Source organism: Myiozetetes cayanensis, unplaced genomic scaffold, assembly GCF_022539395.1.
Source record: "Myiozetetes cayanensis isolate MyiCay16 unplaced genomic scaffold, myiCay2020 scf9, whole genome shotgun sequence".
Classification (NCBI taxonomy): Eukaryota; Metazoa; Chordata; class Aves; order Passeriformes; family Tyrannidae; genus Myiozetetes; species Myiozetetes cayanensis.
The window spans coordinates 1969448-1989791 of NW_026088185.1; the positions used below are offsets into that span (position 1 = coordinate 1969448).

Sequence of the window (20344 nt, forward strand, 5' to 3'; positions counted from 1 at the left end):
ACTGGAAGCTCAAAAAAAACCCCCCAGTATTTATTGCAAAGAAGTGGCCAACAAAACGAGAAACAGGAAAGAACAGAGAGGGGAATAAGCCCTCTGTAAAACCCTCACTCACACCCGTGTGTTCTATGAGAGTATCTAACCAACCCCACAATGATTACAATTTCCCACAGCAAAATCTGCATCCTCAGAGTGTCAGCAGGCTCACAAGACAGCAGGCATCTCCACAAAAGGCAACCTTGTCCTCAAAGTGAAGCTTGAGGCCCCCTGAGCACGAGCCACCTGCTCTTCTATCCAATTTGCAGGTGACGTCTCCCTGGGCAGCCCAGCCAGAGCCCTTCAGTCCCTCCCCCTGGGATGTCAGAGGTGCCCTTCTGCGCACGCCAAGTGTGTGGACATTGGGATTTCCTGCAGGATACACTTTGGGGGATCTTCCCTAAATGAGTCTGGGGTCTTACTTCATCACCCTCCTCTTCACTTTCTCCTTCAGATGCCCTTGGAGGGCCATCAACCAATGGTGAGATACCAATTCATTTTAGTTTATGCAAAGTGCTGCCTCCAAGGACGAAGTTCCCGTTTATCAGCGCTTGTTTTCCCGTAACTTGGCAGGAAAAGAACAAATTCTCACAGGTGGCTGGGCCAAACACAGACCAACAGCAGCACTATTTAATTAAGCACGGATACAATGCCCCAGGAACACATCTGTTCGGTCACCCAGACCCGGATTTCTTTCCCGAGTGTCCGCATCTCGGCTCTGCTCAAATATCCACCATTTCCACCAGAGCAGAGAGGTGGAGCTCAGAGGCAGCTTCAGCGTCCTTGGCCGCCCTGAGGAGCTGCTGCAGGTGGTTCAGTCTGTCCGACAGCGCTGGGCTTCGCTCCGTCTCCACAGCCTTGTGTCCCTCCTGACTCCCAGCCTGGGCAGAAGGAAGAGAGATGAGACCGAGACTTTCCCCCAAGGTGATTCCCACTAGAGGTTTTGCAACTACAGTATCCTCAGAGCTTTAGCCAATGCTCAGGACCCTTCTCTTACCTCCTGAGCAGGTGGCATGGGACTCTTCACCAGCGGGCAGGCGATGGCTGAGGTGGAGAGCAGTGACTGGGGGAGGTAGAGAGGAAGACCTAAGAGATCCCCAAGGGGCTCGATGTCCTCGGTTAGGTACTGGTGCAACTGTTCTTCAAACCTAGATGGGAAGATCAAGAGCACCAGTTAGATGGCAGAGCCCCTGGCTTTGTCCTTGTAACCAGTGGGTTAACTAAGAGTTCTGGGTTTAGAAGTGTCTGACCTCCACACTGACACAGCCCACCGCCATTTCAAAAATCCACCACCTGCAAGTGTGGCACAGAAAGGAGCCACACAGACTGCAGGCACCCAGCTGATGGGAAAGGCAGAAGAGACCAAAAACCTCTTGGGCCAACCTCAAAAGCTTAGTTCTTCGCCTTTGTGATCTGCATTGCTACAAACTGACATCCCAGAGAGGACATCATAGACAAGAATTTGTACCATCCTGGCCTGTTCCTGTGATGCAAGCAGGAGATAGGAGGGAACTGCTCTGATGTGCTTGATGAAATCAGATGAAACTGAAGACAGTTTGGGCTGTTTTCTAGCACTTTCCATTCCACACAAGTTAGAAATTGTTTATAATCCTGGGCTGAAGCTGCACAGAAAAGATGCTGCTCTCGGATCTTACCTCCTGTTTTCTATCTTTTCCAGTTGCAGCTGTGCCAGCAGGCGCTCCTGGGCCAAGGACACATCTGTGAATTCATCTGAGCTGGGAATGCTCACCTCCTGAGCTGACAGCTTGCTCATGCCAGAGCCATACTGGCCTGGCATCAGGGAGATGCTGCAGGGTTTCTTAAAAAGCTTGGGAGATTTTATCCTTGACCTGAAGAGGAGAGGGAACAAAACAACAAACAAAAGCACAGGAATTGGAATGAGTGTGTTGATTTTTCCCTGTTAGCTTGAAGACTGGAAATAGCAGGGAGTGAGAAGTGATTATCTGGAGAAACAATGTTCTTGAGCAGTAATCTGACAGGAGCTTAGGATTCACCCCAGACATCACCCACTACACAGCAGAGCTGCAGCTGAGCTTCCAAGAGGGAAGAAGAGTGGCTTCCCTCTGAATGAGGCCAGGGAAGTGAGCTAGACTCTGGAGATCTCAAATACCTTTATAATGCCACACAGCTCTAAGGCACCTTTCCTTCCGCCTCCAACCTATCCAGCATTTTCTCAACCTCCCAGTTTTCCCTCCGTGCTTTGGACAAGTCAAACTCCAAGCCCCAGCAGTTTATTGCTTTTTTAGCTCAAGTTCATTTCTCCTCTTACAGCACTTTCAGCACTCCCCAAGAAATCCATCGCAGAGGTCCCAAACAACCTCCTTGGAATTCTCCATGAACAGCTGAATGCTACTCCCTCCCACAGGCAGCGCCAGCAGCCCCCTCACCTCTCATGGCCCCTCCGGATCTCCTCCTGCGTGCGCAGCCGGGCTCGATCCCACGAGAAGGGCAGGGTGTAGTTCTTCAAATGCTCCTTGAAGAAGTAGACACGAACCTGACCATCTCTGCTTACTGCTTCTGTGAATAAACCCAAGCCCAACGTTTATCATTCCCACAGATTTTCCTCCTCCAGAAGAAAAGCTCGGCACTAAAAAGGCCACTTTCAAGAAGATTTCAGTTGTAATCTGCTTGGGAAAAAGAGCCTTCTTGAACCCAACAGACTATTGGCAGTCTGTAAAGTGTTGCTTTCTCTTAGTTCTAAAAATTCTGTTGCATCCACGTTCAATGGGTGAAGTGGTCATTTCACTGAAAGAGACTCCCTGCAGTTAAGCCAAAAAAACGCCACACACTTGAAACTGAAAGCAAACAGAATTTGCAGCAAACTTCACTTAATCCATGGAAGTGCTAACCAAGCATGGCAGCCTCACATCCCAGCTGACACAGCTTCTGAGGGGCAATTCTTGGCCTTTGGTGAAAGCAAACCCTCACATACCGGGAGGGCAGGCCAAGAGACTCTAACCAGAGACACATTTGTAATCACAAGATCAAGTCATAACTAATACTAAACACAGGCTCCAAAGAGAAGACAGATGTGCAGAATCACAGCAAGAAAAACAGCTCCCTCCCTGCTCCATCTCACTTTGCTGCCACGCACGAGGGCCCCACTGGCAAGTTATTTAATACCATCATAAAAGAAGTATCATCCACGTTGTAGGAGCAGTACCTGGAGCAATAGGCAGTTTGGGCGGTTTCCAGTCTCTCAGTTTATGATCAATGCAGACTGCCAAGATACAGTCCCAAGGGATCTCATCAACAGAAGGTCCATCTTCATCAGAGTTCCCCATTGTTCGGTTTTTCCACTTTTGGTAAGTTTTGGTCAGCAGATTCTCCACTTGAGACTGGATCAGTGGTTGAGTGTGGGAAGAACTTGCAATCTGGGAGACGTACTGAAAAATCATGCTGCAAACGGGACGCCAGGGAGCTGCCAAACAGAGAAACCAAACTGCAAGGATCTGTGACAGAACCAGCACAGCACAGGCACACCCTAGAGATCCACGTGCTGCCAAGGAGATAGCACAGTGTGAAGTACTTACCACCTACGGGAGGCAGATCGAGGTATGGGATCTGGAAGGACAGCACAGCCTTCTTCAGCCAGGCCAGGTGATCCGGCATGTTCCACTGCAGGTGGGGCAGCTGCTTGTTACCCCCAGGCTCTGAAAACTCTGTCACGGGCCAAGACAAGTCACAAAGCTGCTCCGAGGATGCCACATCGGACAGGAACTGCAGCACGCTGTTGTAGAGCTCGATGATGACCCCGGGCTCCTGGGACGGCAGGCCAGCCAAACGCCTCTCCTTCCAGTCGTGGTAGAAGCGCTTGCCAAATTCACCATCGACCCCATCCTCAATGTACTCCTGAAGGGTCTGACTGCAGAGCTCCAGGGACTCAGGACACCGGGAAACCAGCCAGCCCACAGCCACAGAGATCTATGGCACACAAAAAACAGGGGTGTTGGAAACTGCTCTGCAGCGATCAGGACACGGAGGATTCAATCCTGCATCCCTGAGTTTGACATGAAACTATCCAAGATAGCGTGCAGCGAAATGCAAATAGATCAGCTATCATCATCCCAGTGTTTGCAACAACAGTTCTCCAACCAGGTGGTCATAAACTAAATTCCCATGCAGCAGGCTCAGGAAGACACAGGAAAGAGACTGGTCACATGAGGTACAGGCATGTGCCTGTATTGGAATTCCCTGCTGCAGGACACTGGGGATTATATTATATATATTATAGCTTATAATTATATATATTACATTTTATAATTATATATTATATTTTGTAATTATATATTTTATAATTATTATACTATATAATTATATATTTCTATTATATATATCATTATTACATATATAATATAATAAGTAAGTTATATCTTGTTGTTCTTACCCTTCTCGTGCCTTCTAAGTCACTGACAGAAACTGGGAGCTCCACGATGGTGTAGTCCGAAATCAGCTGGGCTGAAATCAAGTCCTGCAGCATCAAACCTTAAAACAAAAGAAAACTCAGCATTTACAGAGGAAGGACACACCTGCTCAGCCCACACACACCGTGCATTACACCCACAGCATCACTGCTCTCCTCCACCTCTGCCCCACAGACTCTCGGGATCAAACACTGCGTGTGTGAAGGAAAACTTGGGAGCCCAAAGCTGATGAGCTCTTTAAGGCCTCAGGGTCTCCAGCAAAGCTCTGGGAAGTGCTGTGCTTTACTGGATGAGGTAACTGAGACACTGCACCAGCCACACCAGTTCCACCTGGGGCACAGCCTTCAACATTCACCTTTTCAGGACACAGACACAATTCCATACCATCTTCTACTTCTTTCTCCGTGGACTCCTCTTCCTGACTGGGGACCAGAACCACCAAAGGGACTAGTGGGTGGAAAGGCTTGGCCTGAAGCAACTGTTTCAGCTGCAGCAAAGCTGAAAGCCAGTACACATCATCTTCTGCAACATCTTCACTCCTAACTCGGGGGGGCAGAAGCAGAACGAGGCCACTGGTCCCAAGCAGGTCTTTTTGTGTCTCGGCCGTGTCAAGCTCCGAGTCAGAGAGCGCACCCTGTGCCACCTGGATGAGCAACAGAGATGACAACAGCAATGCAGCTGAACAGAGCTACACACCAAAATCTGCAGTGTATTATCAGCACCTCTCTGGGGGTCCCTTCCAGCTCAGGACATTCTGCAACAACCCCATCCCTCCCAGTATGATCTCCCTCCTTCGGACAGGACACAAGATCCACTGGAAAAGAGCCCACACCCTGCTTTTATGGCCTCTTAAGACATCATGAAACTGTTCTCACCCACCTTAACACACACACTGACTTCAATGCTTCTGTTCCCCTGCGTGCCAGGAGAGCTAAACAATGTCAGTGTTCGAATTCTGCCTTCTGGATGTGAAGTGTTTCTCTTACACATTTTGTCTCCCATAAACTTGGCTTTCAACCAGTCCATCAGTATCCTACCAAACAAGAAAAATGGGGCTTTTGAGGGTTTTGTTGTCAAAAATGGCAATTTAGGGTTTTAATCTCAGCACCTCTTAAGACACCACGACCTATAATAATCTTTTGTATTTAGGTTATGATAAATGACCCTAATAAAGAGCTGTGAACTGTCCTGAAATTATCATATCAGAGTTTTGCTTGGTTAGATAATACAGATTACTGTAATAAATTCTTTTTTTTTTTTTTTCCTCCAGAGCACTCTAAACTGGAAATTTGACATGGTAAAGGCAAAAATACACCAAGGACTGGGTACTACTACCCAGCAATCAACTCGTCTACTTACCTGTTGGGATCATCCTTGGCATATTCATCATCACTTGGCAAAACCAAGAGCACCTTCCAAAAAACATGTTCTTGTTGAACCGGAATATGTTCAGTGATTAACGAGACGAGATCCAGGGGAGTCCAAGCTAAACCACTTAAAAGAGAGACAGAAACTGGTGAAAAGACCCACCACTGTAACCAGATGCCTTCAGGAACTGCAGCTGCTAAACCTGTTACATGAGCCTTACTTTGGGGGAATTCAGGACCACGCCTGTATTGCTTCCCCTCCACACTGATCCAATCCATCAGACCCTTAAAGTTACACCCCGAAGGATCACTTGGCCTAACACCTTCACTAACTTGGCTGTAGTGGAAAGTGTGAAGGTGTCCCTGTCTATGGGCAGGAGGGGGGGTTTGGAACTAATGAAATGATCTTCCCAATCCAAACCATTCTGTGGTTCTGTGACCCCCCTGTTTTCCCTCACTTCCAAAATAATCCCAGAAGCGAGGCTGCAAGTGGTCATCCAGGCATGATTAGCCATACCTTACTGCCATTTTTGGTATCTCTGGCATTTCTGCTACAGCTTGGTTTGAACGAAAACAGGAACCAAACCCCAGCATACCTTACCAACTGCTGGTAGAAGTGCTGAACTTTCATTTCATGCACCGTCTTGTTCCTCAGCCAGTTCAATCTGGAAACAAAGTCATATTTTTTGGTATAAAGCAGGTATTTTAACCAGATGGAAGAAAACACTGAGGCCTGAGAAATACTATGGGATGCTTCAGAAAGTTGCTGTTAACAGAATTATTTATTTGGATTTTCAGTCTCGGTCATGGCATTTGTGCAGGAAGAATCTTTTGGGGGCTATTTAAGAACAGAGAGTTCTGCAAAACCCCTAGCACTCAGAATGGAAGAATTTTTGGTAACTTATCTCCCAAAAACCTACCAGATTGCCAGCTGATGCCACTGGAAGTATCCTTACCTCGTGCAAGAGATTCCCAGCTTCCCTCCATTGCCCAGGTTCACGAATCTCTGGCACAGGTTCTCCATGGCTATAGGCCACTCTGCACTGGGAGACAGTGCTTTCAGTTGGTGTTTTGAGTCCATGCCACAGGGAGCAGCTGGAAACGCCCTCATCTGACGTTTCAGCTTCGTTCGAGCTGCCACTGCTTCCCTCCACCTTTGGAAGAGGACAGGTAAATGGGTCCCGTCAATAAACTCCTCTGCAGAACCTTTGTCACCAGGTATTTGCACACTGAACACCACAGCAACGAGGTTAATAAGGCTCCCTTATCACAGAGACAAGACAGCAAAAAACTGTCTCAATAAAGAACACAACCAGACAGCTGCAGTTCCACCTCTACGAACAGCCCCTCACCAACACTCCCAAGGAGAAGCAGGGATGGCCCAGGATGGGAACTCACCGTTTCAAGTACTTGCAGAAACACTGGAGCTCCTGAAGGGTTTCCTTGGCAATCTGGAAAATCTCATCCTCCAGAGAGAGCTCCATGAAGCTGCCACACACCTCGTCTGAGCACCGGGCAATACGGGCTTGCCGGTCTCTTTCTAAGGCACATCTAGTCCCAAATAAACAAAAAAAAGACCTCTAGTGAAGTGAAGACCTGCAGCAAATGCCAATTCAATTGGCTGAGGTGCAAACAGGGAAGATTATGACATTTAGGAAATCCTTGGCAAAGCAAACCACAACACACAGCATGTTGTACCATACCTTAACTCATTGGCTGAAGCTTCTTTAACACTCTCCTTTATTACTTCTTCCATTAATTCCATACCCAGCAACTGGCTCAACTGCTTTATTAACTGTTCTCTTTCCTGCTTTTGTCTGGAAGGACAGAGAAAAGATTTACTCAAGTGAAAAAATTTACACTGGCAAACCTGGCACCACATGCAGTGTCAAAGAGCCAATTTGCCTAAAACTAAGCTACCACTAGCTGATTTCTAAAGATAAACAGCCATGCGTGGAGCCAAGGTTTCCCTCAAAAATATCAATGACAATGGGATTCTCTGAGGGAAATGTTTACCCATGAGCAACCTGATCTAGAGAGTGGCACCCTTGCCCATGGCAGGGAGTTGGAAAAGTTGCTGCACACAGGATGGGCTGGGATGCATGCCCCCTTCTTCAAGCTCTGGGTGAACGAAAATTTCCTAAAACTCCCACCCCACGTTTTCACAGTGGCTCTGTGAGGTCACCAAAATGCTCAGCTAGCAGATCACCTGAGAATTGCAGAAGGGACACCCTGCCTGCGTGACCCCAGGGGAGCTCAAGGTGAGACAGTTCCGACGGCGTGGCAGAAGGACACGGGGGGGTTGAGCACCAGGACTCAGGTTGGCTCCAAGGGTGTCCCCAGCCCACCCTGCCTCACCTCTCTTCCTCCACTCTGCGCCGTTCCTCCTGGACACGCTGCCTTTCCACGCTAAGCGCGCTCCCAGCCACCTGTCTGAGCATCTCCCCCGTCACTTCAGCCACGAGTTCCTCCAGGGCGGCCTCCGAGGCGCTGTGCAGGAACAGCAAGTGTCCTTTCAGAGCCAGCAAGTTTTTCATTCCATGCCTCAGGTTCTGTGCTTTTCTCACCCACACCTTGCTCTTTGTGGTGGGCTGAACTCCAGCCACAAGCCAAGCACCCACACTGCTGCTGGCTCGCTCCCCTCCCCACGCTGGGACAGGGAAGAAAGTAAGGAAACAAAAAGGAAACCCACGGATGGAGATGAAAATACTGCAATAGGGAAAGGGAAAACTCCCACACCCCTACCAAGCAAAGCAAAGGCAGCCGGCCACCACTTCCCAGGGGCAGAGCAATGCTCAGACAGTCTCTAATCAATGCCCACCCTGAAAGCCAGAAACCCCCACCTTCTTCCTCTAACCCAGTTTCATTTCTGACCATGTCATCACACAGAATGGACTTGAGCCAATCTGGGCCAGCTGTTCTAGTTCAGCAATAACCAGAACACTGGTGGAATAGTAATTGTTCAAGTCACATCCCACATCTACAGCTCCACCAAGTGCCCTGGAGAGGAAATGTTTATCTGAAGCAAAGCAGCCAGATCTGGACTTGCTCCTCTTGTCCCCCTTCAGGCACCTTCCCTTCCACAACACAGATTTCTTGCAAGGCAGGGCTTCCAGAGGTTTGGGTGAGCCTTCCCTTAGGCTACCTGGCACGTGACAGAGTGGCAGACATCCCAAGAAAGGTCTGCTTTCCCCTCAACTGCACCAGCAACACCACCTCCACTACAGACCTTGCAGTTCTCAGTTTTACAGTCCTCACACATGGGGGATGGCTAAGGCAGGTGGCAGCCTTGGTGACACACTCCAGGAGAACCAGCAATAAATGCTCTTTACCAGATGGCAGCAGCCACGTACGCTGCTCCTGCTCTGCCCACTTCTCTGCACTCTCCTCTGAGGACGTCATGCACGAGCCCGTCCACCACTTCGGCGATGTCCTGAAAGAAAGCACAGCTGGAGCAAAGGTGCAGTCCTTACACCAGGGTGGCCTGGCTGTGAACTGGGAGTAAGGCTCTCTAGCCTTGTTGAAATGACTGTAAATTCACAGCATCATCTGTGTTTCTGCTTACAAACTGAGCCAACTTAACCAAACGCGACAGCCTGGAAGTTTTAGATCACGAAATTTTAGACTATCTAAAAGGTCAGTAACAGCCCAGAAACAAAAGCAGCTTCCTGTACTAAATTCAGGCAAGTCAAGTTAGGAAATCATAACTAAAAAGAGAGGATATAGAGAAAGATTCCTATTTTCTTACTTCAGACTTTCTCTCATTCTAGTTGATTCAATTCTAAATGACCAGATCTAACCTTCCCCGAAACGTGGCCACATTTAGGTGGAATGTGGCAGCTGTGCTGTACAATGAAAACACCCTGGGATTGGCTCAGCATTAGCACAAACACGTGTGGGAGCAAGAAAAGCAGCACAGGTACACGGGGTACACACTCAAGACCCAACATTTACGGTCATGTAGTCACAAGAAGGAACTTTGTCACGTCTCACCTGAAATGCATGCACACTTCAGAAAACTACAAAACCCTGAGAGCTCAGTTACTTTTTATTACATTTCACAGACCATATTTCATGCTGAGTTTATGTTTCCCTACCGTGTCTGTGTAGCCAGGCTGAGGCTTTGGAGGGAGAAGCTCTGGCTGAGCAGCAGCCTGGGAGATGGGTGGCGCAGGGGGCAGCAGTGGCACAAGCTGACGAGACAACAGCGAGGGCAGAAGGTGAGCCTGGGGCTGGATTCTCACTGCTGCAGCCTCTAAATCCACACCTCTGCTTTCCACTCTGCCTTCTTGGGAGGGGAGAGAAGAAAAATTTAAAGGAAAGAGGTCAGCCACAAAGAGAAGCAAAAGTGTTATCTTCAAAAGCTGGCTTGTTTGATCAAACTCATCGGGTCATAAAATAAGTCTGTAACAGAAGAGTGTCACCCTAAAGTTAAAAACATAATTATATCATAGAAACTAACTTCTATTTATGAATATTTTACACAAAACATTCAAAAGTGTCACTGCACATTACAACTCCAGGACCAAGCACATGCATTTCCAACAAAACAACTGCTTCAAGCCAAGCACACCTCACCCCTACACAGGATATCTGTATTTGCAGCAAGGACAGGAAAGCATACACTCAGCTGACATTAAAACTGACATTATACACACAGTGGGAACAAACAGCTGCAAATCAAAACATGCACACTGCAGAGGGGAGCTGGTTTTCTGGAGCAGGCAAATATCTCATTATTTCCCTTACGCTGGCAAAATTCAGCTCGATTCCCACAGTGTGCTTCCTGAACTGGGAAACACAATCTATTGATCAGGTTGTTCTTGGCCTTTTACAGGTACATAAATACAGCTGAGCAACCTGGTCTGGTGGAGGGCGCTCCTGCCACGTCGAGGGGGTTGGAACTAGATGAGCTTTAAAAGGTGCCTTCCACCCCAAACCACGCACGTTTGCTCTCACCTGTTGTTTCCACGCCGGGTTTTTGGCTGCTCTCAGCTTGATCCACGGAGGTGCTTCCACCGATGTACTTGTTTTGGCTGTTGAAGCTGGACACAGGCACGTGGTGGGGCACCGGGGGCAAAGGCCCCCCGTTCACAACCTCCCCAACCGACACCGTGAGCTTCTGGCTGACAAACACGGATTTCCGAGGTTTGGGCAGCCCGTCGGGCTCCAGGAAAGCCGAGCGGTTCAGCTCCACGTAACCCCTGGGGAGGAACAAAAGTAACAGCCAGGAGTAAAATGGATTGCTCCAAAAGAGAAGGCTGACAGGAAAGAGACCACTAACGGGTTCTTTTTTTCCTTCTCCAGTCTCTTGAGATTCCATGTTTGGATGATCACAGAGCGTATGGATTTCCATGGCAGACCTGATGCTGGCTTCCAGCATCCCCTAAAAACTAGTCTGCAATGTTCAGCTTCATCCCACCCTACAGGAATCAACATAATGCCAGTTTCCCAAGAAGCAGAACTGTCTCCTCATTTCCAAAAGAGCTGCAGTTTACAACAATTCAACTGCAAGAACTTAGACCATTTTTTTTTTCCTACTGGCTTATCCGCAACGTCTCCTTCTAGGGAAGAGGTCCCTGGAGTCCAATGGAGACTGAGCTCAACATGCACTTTTTCCTTTGAGGAAAACGTTTTTCTCTTGTTTTTACCACCCTTCAGAAGGCTGAAGGAATTTTGCTCCTTGAAACCTCTCATCATCTTATCAAGTCAGGGAAAATAAAGAAGTCAGTGCCAAGAGTGCCAAAAAAACATTGTGGGAAGTCTTCTCTCCTATGAAAAAGGCTGAGGGAGTTTGGATTGTGCAGCCCAGAGGAGAGAAGGCTCCGAGGAGACCTCAGAGCCCCTTCCAGTGCCTAAAGGGGCTCTGAGAGCTGGAGAGGGGCTTTGGACAAGGGCAGTGCCAGGACAAGGGGAAATGGCTTCCCACTGCCAGAGGGCAGGGTTAGATGGGATAGTGGGAAGGAATTCTCCCCTGTGAGGGTGGGCAGGCCCTGGCACAGGTTGTCCAGAGAAGCTGTGGCTGCCCCATCCCTGGAAGTGTCCAAGGCCAGGTTGGACAGGGCTTGGAGCAACTTGGTCCAGTGGAAGGTGTCCCTGCCCATGGCAGGGGGTGGAATGAGATGAACTTTAAAGGTCCCTTCCAGCCCTAACCGCTCTGTGATTCTATGAAGTAGCTACAGGGATACCAACCCCCTTTTCTTGAGGGAAGATGCAAAATTAAAGAACTTTTCACAGTTCCAGCACTAAAGACTAAACCAGACTATTAAAATTTGCACCCATCAGTGTCCCACAGTGCTTTGCCTAGAGAGCCCAGCCCCTACTCTTCACCAGTTCTTTTTTTTTTTTTGATTCCAAACTTCAGGAGCAGCTCCCCTATATTTACCTGGCATCGGTCTAACCCCCCCAGGGATAGTTTTCCCTCACACTTACCCATCTGATACACTCAGCCCGTAATAACTGATAAAATCAGTTGCCTCCTCACAATCTCTGAACAGCAGCATGCGGACCAGGTGGTCCAAGGGAAAGGCTGTGCATCTCTGGGTGCTCACAGTGTAGGCAATGTTGAGGGATTTCAGACCATCTTTACGGATCTGGGGGGGGGGTAAGGGAAAAGGGAAAGCCACGTTAACCACCAAGAAAGAACCCAAAACGTAATATAAAGCGTACAATGAACATGAAAATCAACGTTTAAACACCTCAGTATTTTGTCATCAAATATCCACACTAACAACTACTCAGATTTAACTTTCTTCTTAAATTCTATGCACTTGCTTTCCAGTTTGTGTTCCTCTTTCATGATGCTCATTTTGAGCATACCCCTTTGTGAATCCTGTACAGAAGAAACACCTTGCAAGGGCTTCTGAAGGCGCAGGTTCTTATTTGCAAGACTCACAGGTTTGTTTCTCTGCTTCCCAATTATTATTTTCAGGGAAAATACATATTTGTATACAGTTATGGGGGAAAAAAAAAGCCCAGAAGAGCACTTTAGTATTTGCCTTTTACATCACAGCAGAAAGCTCCTGATTAATTTTTAACACTGCGAAAGAAGCAACTGCAACATTATTCTTAAGGTTCAACACCTACTAAGTTTTCTGCTAAATCCCAGACTGTTTTACTGATTAATACTTTAAAAAAAATATCCTTTCTCTCACCTGGTTGAAATAGCCATGTAAGAGACAGGCATTCAGATAGGAAGCTGCTTGCACAAGCTTGAAAAACCTCACAAAGTTGTTGCTGTTTAATGCAGCAAAAGCTTGAACTGCAAATCTAACTTCAGGCGAGTTTCTAACCTCTGGATGAAACTGCTGAACTTCTCTGTGGAGACAAAGACAGAGACAAACCTTTCACTTCAATATTAACAGCCACAATTCAACAGCAACCTGTAACAACACAGAATTAAAAGCAGGAGCATTACAATTTGTCTGGACTTAATCCTAAACTCAATTCTTCCCAGAGGCAAAAAGAGAAAACTTAAGTGGTGTCTTGTTCCCACCTGAGAATATCCCCCTTGTTGAGATTCAGCAAGACATTGTAACCCCGGAACTCTGCTTCACTCTTGCAGTAAATTCCCTTGTTAGCCAGGTCCTGATACATCTCCTTCAAGCTCTGCAGGCATTTAGTCATGTTCTCATTGTTGATTTTGGCATCAAAGGAGGACATGGGCTCTTCACACAAGTGGTGAGCACAGTGGATGTGAAAGCGAGTGCACTTCTCAATGAGAGACACCATCAGCGGGTTGCAGAGATGTTGCTGGGTTATATCCTAACCAGAACGACAAAGAATGCATTACATCTATTTCTAAACAAGTTGAAGACCAGTCACCTTTGAAAAACCCATTTCACTGTGCTTTGATTCAAAATGTTTGCTCCCCGTTTTTACAGCATGATGTGATCTTTTCACTTTCTATCACCAAACACCCTCATCCCAAGTGCTCACCTTTCTTATCCCACGGGTTCTGTTCCAGACAAAGTCGTACCACTCCCGGTAGTTTCCTTCTCCTTGATCCATAATGTTGGTCACTAAATAGTCCATGGTCATACTCAACACCTCAGAGGGTCTCAGCTCGTGGGGCAGAGGTTCCTCCTGATCTGCTGAAGACCTGCTATATTCCTTGATTGCTGCCGCGTGATCCACCTGCAAGACGTGGGAGAAACAATCAGAACCCAAGGCATATGGACAACTTTTCAGGAGTAAACAGGATTTCATCCCATCTCTGCCATTACTTCAGTAAGGAGCAGATTTTTAAAGTCTATATAATTACATACAACATGTAATTATAGTTTTAGGACTACAGCTCTAAAAACTTGTCTGTAGCTAAATAAAAGACAACTTAAATCAAGAGTGAAAAAGCACTTCTCTAGCCTTCTTGTTTTCCAGTGGAGAATTGAAAGGCATTAATGAAACAGCCTACAGAACTTTTCCACCAGAACTAACCCTGCAATCAATTAAAACAACACTGACAGCTTTAATGGAGCAGCAGGAAGACTGATATCCTGGAATCTCGTACCTTGTCAGATCCCAGAAGCAACTCGAAGATGCTGAGCTGGTTTCTTGTCTCCCTCATGTAGCGCTCCTTTTCAGGACACATGTCCGGGCAAGTGCCAACAACAGTCTTTGCTTTGTCAAGATCAGTCCTTTTTATTCGAGCTAAAAAAAAAAAAGATAAACAACTGAACAACACTAAGCATCCCTTGGGTTGGGGTGCTTTTTTTCCATGACAAGTTATTGCTCTGATGTGCCCAAAGAGCCCTGAGCATGCAAGGCTATACCCACACCTCGATGTAGCCAGAAATGCACAAGGATGGGGTTCCCCCCACTCTGGGGCCTGTCCCAGGGTTGCACATATTGAAGAGCTTTGCTGAAAAGACTGAAGTTTCTCAAGATACCCAATGTCCTAAGTAAGCATCAGCAATTTCACAATTCCACATCAAGTGGAAGAGAAAGTTGTTTGCAGGTATTAAAAATGAGACCTTAAATTAAAAGCAGGGTCAGTTTTGAACCAGCAAGAAAGGATGCAAGGGTTTACAAACCAGCACTGTGAAACAAGGGGTCATTTCTTGAAATAATTAGTTATTATTTAACTAATAGTTCAACTTTAGAGAAACAGTAGAAGCACTGGCACAGGTTGCCCAGAGAAGTTGCAGTTGCCTCACTCCTGGAAGTGTCCAAGGCCAGGCTGGACGGGGCTTGGAGCAACCTGGGCTAGTGGAAGGTGTCCCTGCCCATGGCAGGGAAGTGGGACTGGATGAGTTTTAAGGTTCCTTCCAACCCAAACCATCCTGTGGTTCTGTGAAATGCAGTTTGGGTCACTTTTAAAGAGCCTGTAGAGATACAAATCTCCCTGTGTGTTCTCCCTGCCCTTTCCTTTACACGAGAAATTGCACGTGCAGTAAGTAAAACAGATTTTCGTGTGTCCTACAAGAGAAACAAGAAGGGATACGCTAGGTGGGTATTTTACAGATTGCTCCATGTTAAACTCCCATTTCCATAGTATCCAAACAGCTCTGCCACCAACCCCAAACCCTCACTTTTTTTCCAGCAGAGCAGCAGATGTTACACTCATCGACTCGTGTCATTACCTTGCCGCATGATTTTGTCCCTCTGGTCCAACAGCCGGTACCTCTCTTCAGATGTCTCTGCCACCAATCCCACCAGGTTACCAAGGGATGACAGGGAAGCTCCCAAGCCCTCTGAGCTCTGCCCTTCAGAACTAGAATCAAACAGATCTGCTTCAAACTGCAGTGCCTTTCGAAGACCGGGCTTCTTTGCTGGAGAACTGAAAGGAGAAGGTTTTTTTAATCAATAATAACACACTAGTGCGTGCCCTGTCTTAATCAGCTCACTGTTCTTCAGGATGCTAGCATTTGTTTAGAAGAGTATTTTGTTCACAAGGCAACGCATCAAATAAAGGAAGCTCGTTTGGATGTGCTGAGGTTGTTCTGAGCTAACACCAGCACTGGGAGTTAATCTGGCTAAATCCTCAGCACTGCCCTGGCAACGCTGCCAAGTGTTTCTGGACTGTGAGGAAAGCCTCAACCTTTGTCCAACAGAAAAGGTACTACTGAAAGTGTCTTAGAGAAGACAGAAACAGATGGTTCTTGTAGCATTTTTTTGATCACTGTGGTACAGCAGTTTGTATTTTAAGACAGGAATCGACCTGCTGCCATGGGAAAAAAACCAGCAAATGCTTTCCAAAGTAAGAGAGATTATTAAAAGATTATACAGGGTAAACACTCTTTTTAACTCAAGGATTCCTTCACAACACGTTACTGATTTCATAGTTATATGACTACACATGTCAAATTATTTTTGTCAGACCCGACACACCACTGAGTATGAGAGAAAGACGACAACCTTGCCACTTCTGTGACTACCACGAAACAGGAGGATTCCTGTGCAGACTGTTGACTCCAAGTGAGATAAGACAATGATCCAAAGCACTCCAAAAAAGAGGACTCTGATTCCACAGAATTCTGACTGCCTACAAAGCAAACTGCTCTCTTCAGGAGCTCGTTGAATCATGACCACTGACAGTGTCACTACTGCTTGGTCTTGGTTTGGCTCTGCACCGTTTCATTCAATTCCCTCATGCCCCAGTACTGCAGGTGCTGTTTTGTTGTTAGGGGCAAAACATTCAAAAGAAATACAGAAACCAAAGTGAAAGGCCTTAATATGCAGCTAGGAGCATCTTTCTGACCAAGTGTGAGAGCGGTGTGCTCGTAACACAGGCAAACCAGAAGAGAAGGGGAGCGACGCTCCCTGACGAGAACGTGACTGTTCAGCACACTCTGACCATAATTCTTCTCCACGCTCCCCGTTTCCTGCCAGGTGGATTCCCAGAGAAGCAGACATACCTCCTCCCAGGCATGGCACTGCTGCCAGAGGATCTTATTAAAGGTTTCCGAAGCGGGGAATGTTGATAGCTTTGCTCTTCGCTGCTTTGCCTTCCTTCATCTTCCCCTGCTTTCTTCTCCTTGGACGAAAATTCTCGTTTGGCTGGACCTGAAGTGACACGTAAACATGAAACCTGCCAAGCAATTTAAGCAACAGCTCCTTCTTGACCCCTTGGGGTTGGTGGTGGGCAGTTTGTTTTACCAAAAATACTACTGGAAAATAGAAGCCACAGTTTTGTACATGCACACAAAACTTCCAGGACAACTCACACTAGGAGCTGCACCAAGTTAAGTTTCTATCAATTGCTATCAGAGTCACTGTTCTATATAGAGTATTTTTCAATAAAATATCACTTATCAATAACTGCAATTGTCAGCAGATTGTCAGTAAATGAAGTCTGATCATCACCCAAATTCTCTCAGGTTTGGGATATAATCCACAAGTCAGAACTCCCTATGGGACACAGAATCCACTTCACCTGTGTAAGTCACAATTCCCCGTGCTCCTCCTGCAGCATTTTAAGTGTTTAAGTAACCAAGCTTTGACTAAGCTCGGCACAACTTACACCCACACTTGCAGGGAGGGAGAATTTCTTCTCCCAGGAACAATTTTTAAACGGGTTGGATTTCCTAAATCCTCTCAGAATGTTAATTCTAGAGTGCTGCCGGGGATGTAGCACCACAATAAAATGACAAAGGCAAAAGAGGCAGCCCTAGAGCTGCTGCTTCAAGATGTTAATTTTCAGCAAGACAACTCTGCAGCTGTTTCCTGGAAGGCAAGTCTGGCTGGTCAAAGCTGAAGTGAACCATTCATATGCTGCAGGTGAAGTGAATCCCCAGGCTGGGATCAAGTGCATACCCTGCATTCATAAAGAAAGGGAAGCACTTGACAGTTCCAGGGTTTGCCTGGGGTTTAACAATCTCCTCCTAATCCCAAACAGGGTCTGGAATCAGGGTTTCCCAATTCTAAACTCTGTAAATTGTTCTCTTTTTTTGGTTCAGAGTGTAGCTGTTGATGCACATAACAGCAACCTCAGCAAAACAGACACTCAGCTCCAGAGTACTCCTTAACTTGGTTCTCGGGCCAGCTCCCTGAAAACTGGAAGTCCACATCCCAGTCCATGGTCTGAGGTGGACAGCAAAGCATTTCAAACTGGGTATTCTTACACCCCAAAGAAATCCTATTTGTAGGCAGATGCACAGAGTTAACATCACCATATTCCTGTTGTGGGGCTGCATAAAGGGTTTCTGAATTCTCTTCTAAAACTACACTGCCATTTCAGGTGTCTTCAGCTATTTTTATGGCTGAAACAGCATTTTGCTTCAGATCAAACAAACAGGAATTTAAGAAAAGAACAGTGCAATTTTTACCCGTATCTCCTACTAGAGATAATTTTGATATCATTCTCAGCACATCAGGAAAACAGAGGAGCAGCTAGAATGCTGTTTATACATCACCCAGTAATATGGAAACACAGACTTACTCGTCTTCTTCTTTTGCCAAAACGTTACTATGTCTTTGTGTAACTCTTTCGCTTTTTTCCTGGCAAGAGCTGCAGAGGCCTGAAAGAAAATGAAAGCAAGAGCATGAAAACCTGTTGGCACCACAACACCAAAACTCACAGCACAGTTTTTGCCAGAAAAACGTTTACCCACTCCCACAGAATTCTGGTTGCTGCATTTTAGCCTCTCACTTAAGACCTACATTTTAACCCCTCACTTAAGAACAATCAGCTGGACTAGTTCCCACCAAAAAAATTGCTGCTTTTCTAAGAGCTACAGCAAATTTAGAGCAGTTGAAAATAGAGGTGTGTTTTTAAGCACAAAACAGGATCAGACCACGCAGTCTCTGAACTGGCTGCTTAACACACCTCAGCACCGGGACCTGAAAGACCATCCAACTTCAACCCCTACCAAGGGCAGGTACACCTTCCACTAGCCCAGGTTGCTCCAAGCCTCACCTAACCTGACCTTGAGCACTTAGAGGGATGAGGCAGCCACAGCTTCTCTGGGCAACCTGTGCCAGGGCCTCACCACCCTCACAGGGAAGAATTTCTTCTTAACATCTAAGTAACATAAAAGTAACTCTTCTTTTACTTTAAACTGTTCCCCCTTGTCCTCCTCCTACCTGCTATGCCCGTAAAAAGTCACTCTCCCTGTTTTTTGTAAGCCCCCTTTGGGCACTGGAAGGTGTTCTAAGGTATCCCTGGAGATTGATTTATCTTCTCCACGCTGAATACTCCCAACCCTTGTGCCGTCCACTTCTGACACTCACGTGATCAAAGAAGTGAAGAATAGCCATTTTCTTATTGCGCCTGGTCATGACCCGCCGGACTTTCACGAACTGGCCAAAATGCTTCTCCAGCACAGTCCTGTCATTCAGGTAATCCGGGATGTTCTTGCACTGGATGGCCGTCAGCTCGGCGGCAGGCAGGCCCCCCAGCCCCTCCGTGCTCTCGCTGCCGCGGGCCCGGCGGGCGGGGGCGGCGGGGGCGGCATCTGCGGCGGGGAGGAACGCGACGGCGGTCAGAGAGCGGGGTGCCGGCAGTCGGAAAGCGGGGCTGCCCCACCACCACCACCACCACCACCATCACCACCACCACCACCACCACCACCTCATCCCCGCCCGCGGAGCTTCCCGCGGGACCTCGGCGCGGCGGCGGCGGCGGTGCCGGCTCCTCGTTGGCGCCGCGCTCCAGCTCCGCGCCGTCCCCGCGCTCTCGGTGCTCGCGGGCCTGGCTGCGCAGCATCTCCTCCAGCGTGCGGCCGAACAGGGCCCCGCCGCGGGGCCGGCTCAGCACCACCGCCCGCTTCTCCGGCGGCGCCGCCACCGCCGCCCGCCCGCCGCCCGCCACCGCCGCCCGCCGCGGGGAGCGCTCCCGCTCCTCCTTCCGCTTCAGCCCCTTGGGCGCCGGCTCGCCCGGCTCCTCCGGCGCCGCCCGCGGGCCCCTGTCCTCCGGCCGGCCCAGCGCGGCGGGACGAGAGAACGAGAAGGACTCCCGCGCCGCCGCCGCTTCGGGGCCTGGCTCCGGCGCGAAGCCGAAGGGCGGCGAGAAGGCGAAGGCGGCGGGAGCGGGCGGGCCCTTCTCCGCCTCGCCGCCCGGCACCGGCTTGAAGGAGGCGGCGGCGGCGGCGCTTTCGGGCGCCTTGAAGCGGAATTCAGGAGCCGCGAAAGCCCCGCCGACACCGCCCGGCGCCTCGCCCGGGCCCGAGAAGCCGCCCAGGCTGGTGGGCGGCCTGAAGCTGAACGCCGCGTTGCCCGCCGGCTGGCCCAGCGCGTAGGGCGGCCCGAAGGGAGCGGAGGGCCCGGCGGCGAACGGGAGGCCGGCGGGGCCGCCGCCCTGGCCGAACACGGCGGACTGGCCGAAGCGCAGCGGCGGCGCGAAGGAGGGCGGGCCGCGGAACGGGCCCCGGGAGCTCATGATGGCGGCGGCGGCCGCCTCAGAGCGCCGGGAGCGGGCAGGAGGCAGCGCAGGGGAAGAATGGCAGCGGCGGGCGGTTGAGCGAGGGGGCGGTTGCATGGGCGGGGAGATGGGTGGTGACTCGGCCGGTGGGGCGCGCCCGCCGCCACTGGGACCCGCCCGCCGGCACCGGGACCCGCCCG

At 48.8% G+C, this 20344-nt stretch overlaps 1 protein-coding gene across 1 annotated transcript; it reads right to left on the bottom strand.

The window, feature by feature from the left end:
- Nucleotides 1-618: 618 nt before the first annotated feature.
- MCM3AP (minichromosome maintenance complex component 3 associated protein) lies at nucleotides 619-20178 on the bottom strand. Its single transcript, XM_050339413.1, has 28 exons — nucleotides 19388-20178; nucleotides 19016-19239; nucleotides 18225-18303; nucleotides 16702-16849; nucleotides 15427-15623; nucleotides 14355-14494; nucleotides 13784-13981; nucleotides 13341-13609; nucleotides 13000-13162; nucleotides 12278-12438; nucleotides 10805-11049; nucleotides 9943-10133; nucleotides 9178-9278; nucleotides 8204-8335; nucleotides 7549-7662; nucleotides 7244-7396; nucleotides 6802-6999; nucleotides 6442-6510; nucleotides 5838-5972; nucleotides 5358-5511; nucleotides 4863-5121; nucleotides 4442-4539; nucleotides 3588-3978; nucleotides 3218-3475; nucleotides 2442-2571; nucleotides 1689-1883; nucleotides 1031-1181; nucleotides 619-914 (listed from the first exon to the last, which is right to left on the bottom strand). The coding sequence occupies exons 1-28, from the start codon at nucleotides 20160-20162 to the stop codon at nucleotides 756-758; spliced, it is 5487 nt and encodes a 1828-aa protein (XP_050195370.1). The 5' UTR covers nucleotides 20163-20178; the 3' UTR covers nucleotides 619-755.
- Between the last annotated feature and the right edge of the window lie 166 nt (nucleotides 20179-20344).